Raw genomic sequence first — 4,548 nt, forward strand, 5'->3', positions numbered from 1 at the left:
AAAATCACATTTGATTTGGAAACTTTATCGCCCAGCCCTTATAAGTGGTGACTTTGTGTATTTATTCCCATTTAAAGTCATTTTATTCCTGAAAACATTCAACGACCCTTGACCTTTGTGATCATTTGCATGGCTTGGAATGAAAGGGAGTTTATTGGTTTAGCAGAATGGTTTGTATTTTTGTAACCAGGCTGATTAAAATGTGTTTTACGGCCTGATGGAGATGCAATACATAAAAAAAAAAGAGCTTTATGGATCGGGACACTGTGCTCACGTCTCCTCCTGATGACCTTGTGAAACTTTTGGTCTTAAGCGTTGTTTGTGACGTCTTGTTGAATAAACCTGAGTGGACCTGCATCCTGTCTGGGCGTGGTTTACTCCCCGTGTGCGACCTGCGCTGCCTCATCAGGCTTCATTTTATTATCCACCACTCTGTGATGTGGATGAACTGAAAATACAAGCTGGGAAAAACTATGGAAAAATACTTCCTACTCAAAGATTGGAGAATATTTCAACCTGCTCCCGTTTTCTTCATTTCCCCTGTAAGTAGCTTTACTTCCTGCTTTTTGTGCTGAAATGTAAAAGTTCTGCATCAGACTAAATATCTTCCTAGAATAAACTAATTGCAAAAACACAAAATCTTTCCAAGTAGTTTTTGTTTGGATTGTAGTCTGAATATATTAGTACACTTGAAATAAGACAAAACTAACTTAAAAGTAACTTTCCAGCGAAATACAGGTGCTTATTTTTGATGAAAATATACTTGTTCCATTGGCAGATTATTTCATGCATAACTTTCATCAATATAAAAAAATTATTGACTTAAAACGTGCTCCTATATCTTGCAGAAAAGCTACATGTAAGTTAGTTTTGTCTTATTTCAAGTGTAATAAACATATTTGTGCCAGAAACTAAAACTGCTTTTTGTGTTTTTACATTTTCCTGCCATAATAAGCCAGATCTGTGTTTCTGCAGCAGGCAGGTGCTTCGGGATTTCCTTCTGCCGTTACTCAGTTTTCAGCAGGTTTATCCTCTAATTCAGGGGTGTCCAAAGTCGTTCCTCGAGGGCTGGCAACCTGCATGTTTTAGTTCTCTCCCTAGTGGTAGTAATAATCTCCTCAGCAAGTCAATGTTCTCCTTAGGCCTTCTAGTGAGCCATCATTTGATGCAGGTGTGTAAAACCAGGGAGAGAACTAAAACATCCAGGATGCCGGCCCTCAGGACCCACTTTAGACACCCCTTCTCTAATTGGACACCTGAGAACAGGTTGTGCATCCCCCACAGAGCTTGTTTACCACCATAAACAACCAGCAGCTAAAGCAGATTCAACTCATTAAACTGAAAAAAGATGTTTACGGTTAAAACTCAGAAAAATCTACATTTTTAAGCCTTTACTTTCTGTTACCTGTTCAGTTTGGTGTCATTCAGAATCTTCAATCAATTAATCAATCAAATTTTATTTGTATAGCACATTTCAGCAGCAAAGTGCTTTACATAATTAAAATAAAAACAGCATGTGAAAAAGAGTTTAAAAAAAAAACATCATTAAAATGCAAACAGTGAGAAAGAGAAATAAAAAGCTGTCTCCAACCCTTTTGACTTTAGTCAAACGCCATTTGACAAGGACTTTAACCTCTCGGACTTTAGTCAAAACTGGACATATAGTTAAAATATAATTTTTTCATTGCTCTTATGTAATATTTATATTTAGACGGGTGTTGTATGTTATCAATAATTAACTCTGAAATGAAATGAAGGACAAAAAGAACTGGAAGTTTCTCACAATAGTCTAATTTTTCTTAGATGCATATTCAGCGAACCTGAAAATGTCAATCAACTAAACCATAGAAGGATTATATACACATTTTAATTCAGTCTGGATTAGAGAAAATATAAAATATATCTCTAATTTATGCAACAAATTCTTGTATTTACAATTGATTTCAGTCATTTTTTTGTACAATCATCCCCCTTCAGAAAAATAGGCCTGCATTTTACAGATGAAAATCAAGTTTTTGATCAGATAGTTAATATGAAAATAGCCTTTGGTCAATAGGCGTTCATTGGAAATAAGTGGTGATGTGTAGCTAATACGTTTTAAGAATCTCTTAAGATTTCGGCTCCTGGTTTGAGGCATAATTTTTCTGTTCTGCAGGAACATTTGGAGTGTAATCTCTGAAGAGATCCAACATCTCCGCTGAAAGATGATCCATCTCTAGAAAAACTCCTCACACTGCTTTGTGTGCCTTGTTCTGACCTTATGAGGTTTAATCAAAGACTCTTAGCCATGGTCCTCTCCGTTTCACTTCTGATCCTCTTCTACTTGACCGTAAGTCTAGAGAAGATCAATACCACCAGAGTAGCAAACTTCTCAAAGCAGGTGAACGTCACATCATCCCCTTTGAGCCCTCACATCCCAGTGCCTTCTGAAGACTTGAGGAAGATCATCCCTCATGACGTTGCATACTGGAACCGCCTGTTCTACTCGGCAGTGACGAACACTGAGGAAAACGACAACCCTTCCAGGAGAGAGCACCCCTGGTCCGCCTGCAAGGAGGAGAATCAGGAGGTTCTGAGAATAAATGTTCATGACTTTGATTCCTACCCTCCACTGTTTCAGACTTACCTGAAGGGCATGAACTGCAGATCTCCGCCGATCCTAATCAACCAGCCCATGAAGTGCAACAACCACACCTTCCTGCTTTTTGCTATCAAGTCGTCCCCAGCAAACTTCGAGAGGAGACAGGCAGTGCGGGAGACGTGGGGTCGAGACGGGGTGTACAAGAACGGACGGAGGGTGCGCTCGGTGTTCTTCCTCGGCAACTACCAGCCCGATGACCCAAACCTCAGCGCACTGCTGTCGTTTGAAGCCAAACACTTTGGAGACATTCTGCAGTGGGACTTCCATGAGTCCCTCCTGAACCTGAGCCTCAAAATGGACATGTTTCTCCAGTGGACAGTGAAATACTGTCCACGGGTGTCCTTCGTCTTCAGTGGGGACGATGATGTTTTTGTCAACACTGACGGACTGATCCGATACCTGGAGTCTTTAGACGCCTCTCAGGCATCTCAGCTGTATGTTGGACACGTCTTGAAATCAGCAAGTCCACTTAGGGACCCAAAAAGCAAATATTACATTCCTCTGACCTTCTACAGCGGGCCCTACCCTGCGTACACAGGTGGAGGAGGGTTTGTCATCTCCGGAGAGTTGATGCAGTCCCTTTCTTTTGTTTCAAAGCTGTTTCCTCTGTTCCCCATAGACGATGTTTACATGGGTTTATGCATGAAGGCACTAGGAATCACCCCCACGTGGCATGAAGGATTTCAGACCTTTGACATCAAGAAACAAGACCGTGGAAATGTTTGTGCCCACAAGCAAAATCTCCTCATACACCAGCGATCGCCAAGGGAGATCGAGGTGATGTGGAAGAACATCCACAACCCCCTGTTGACTTGTTGAACTGATGGGTCACTTGCATTAGTTTCTTTTCTTACCATCTTGCAACAGATGGGTTTGGGGGAATGTTTTCCAGTGACTGTTTTAACTGGGTGAGATTCATGACTGGCACGCCACCAGAGTTGGATGTACAAATCCAACATCCAATATTGTAATGCTTGTATTTCAGTTGTGACCTTAACTAATTTAATATTTCAGTCATGCTTTGATTAATTACAGTTCAACAACATTATGGCAAGAAAAATAAAGCATTTAATATGAGTTTTTAAAATGTTGTCTTCTTTCATTTTAAAAATCATGCAGCTTCAATGGGGATGATCATCAAGAAGAGGAGTAGCCTTGAATGGTTCTATTCCAAGTTCTGACTGCATATTTCTTCTTCTTTTTGGTGGTTGGCAAACAACAAAATTGGTGCATTACTGCCACTGACTGGTCTGAAGTGTGGACCAGAATGTCACTTAAGAATTAAATTTTGTTATACTACTGTTTAAGATAATAAAACATTACCAGATAAATTTTACTTTTTGAGTTATCTCTAAATAAATTAACTAAATCTCTTTTAACTTTAATTCTATTTAAATTTTGGGTCAATTGTTGTCTTTCTTCCTCATAATTTTGATGACTTGGAAGAAGAGCACAATTTGACCCTTTGGACTCAACAGCGCCCTCCATCAGTGAGGCACGATACTTTCACCTCAACTTGCACATTTTCATTTTCGGCCAGTCAGAAAGACTGTCATTCTCATTTATTAAATATAGTAGAAGTTGTGTTGAACGTCAACATGGTTAATTAAAAATATTAGCAACATTCACCGTTTGCAACTAATGTCACTTAAACATTTAAAGCGACATGATGGACGTCAGAAGTGAGGATCGGGAGTATTGAACAAAGCAATTGAAATGGTTTTCCAAGTTGTTTTTGTCAGTTTATTCATGGCTTCTACTCATTCGAGACGAGCTAATTTGTCTGTGAACATAACACACCTGGTTGGGCTCATATACGGCGGTATTTACAAAAACTTGAAGTAGCTAGCTTAGAAACCGACCAGGACCTCCTACCTCAAATTCCCGCCTTTGCCTGAATTCACACC

At 39.7% G+C, this 4,548-nt stretch overlaps 1 protein-coding gene across 1 annotated transcript; it reads left to right on the top strand.

Moving 5' to 3' along the window:
* The first annotated feature begins 6 nt into the window (after window positions 1–6).
* b3gnt2l (UDP-GlcNAc:betaGal beta-1,3-N-acetylglucosaminyltransferase 2, like) lies at window positions 7–3,932 on the top strand. Its single transcript, XM_015024927.1, has 2 exons — window positions 7–542; window positions 2,156–3,932. The coding sequence occupies exon 2, from the start codon at window positions 2,261–2,263 to the stop codon at window positions 3,458–3,460; it is 1,200 nt and encodes a 399-aa protein (XP_014880413.1). The 5' UTR covers window positions 7–542; window positions 2,156–2,260; the 3' UTR covers window positions 3,461–3,932.
* Window positions 3,933–4,548: the final 616 nt, after the last annotated feature.

The sequence above is a fragment of the Poecilia latipinna genome, unplaced genomic scaffold (assembly GCF_001443285.1).
Source record: "Poecilia latipinna isolate Pla-1442-1.1 unplaced genomic scaffold, P_latipinna-1.0 Scaffold3878, whole genome shotgun sequence".
NCBI classification, from domain to species: Eukaryota; Metazoa; Chordata; class Actinopteri; order Cyprinodontiformes; family Poeciliidae; genus Poecilia; species Poecilia latipinna.

What these genes read in the sequence shown, in the direction of transcription:
- b3gnt2l (XM_015024927.1), top strand. Translation starts at nt 2,261, where the DNA reads ATGAGGTTTAATCAAAGACTCTTAGCCATGGTCCTCTCCGTTTCACTT.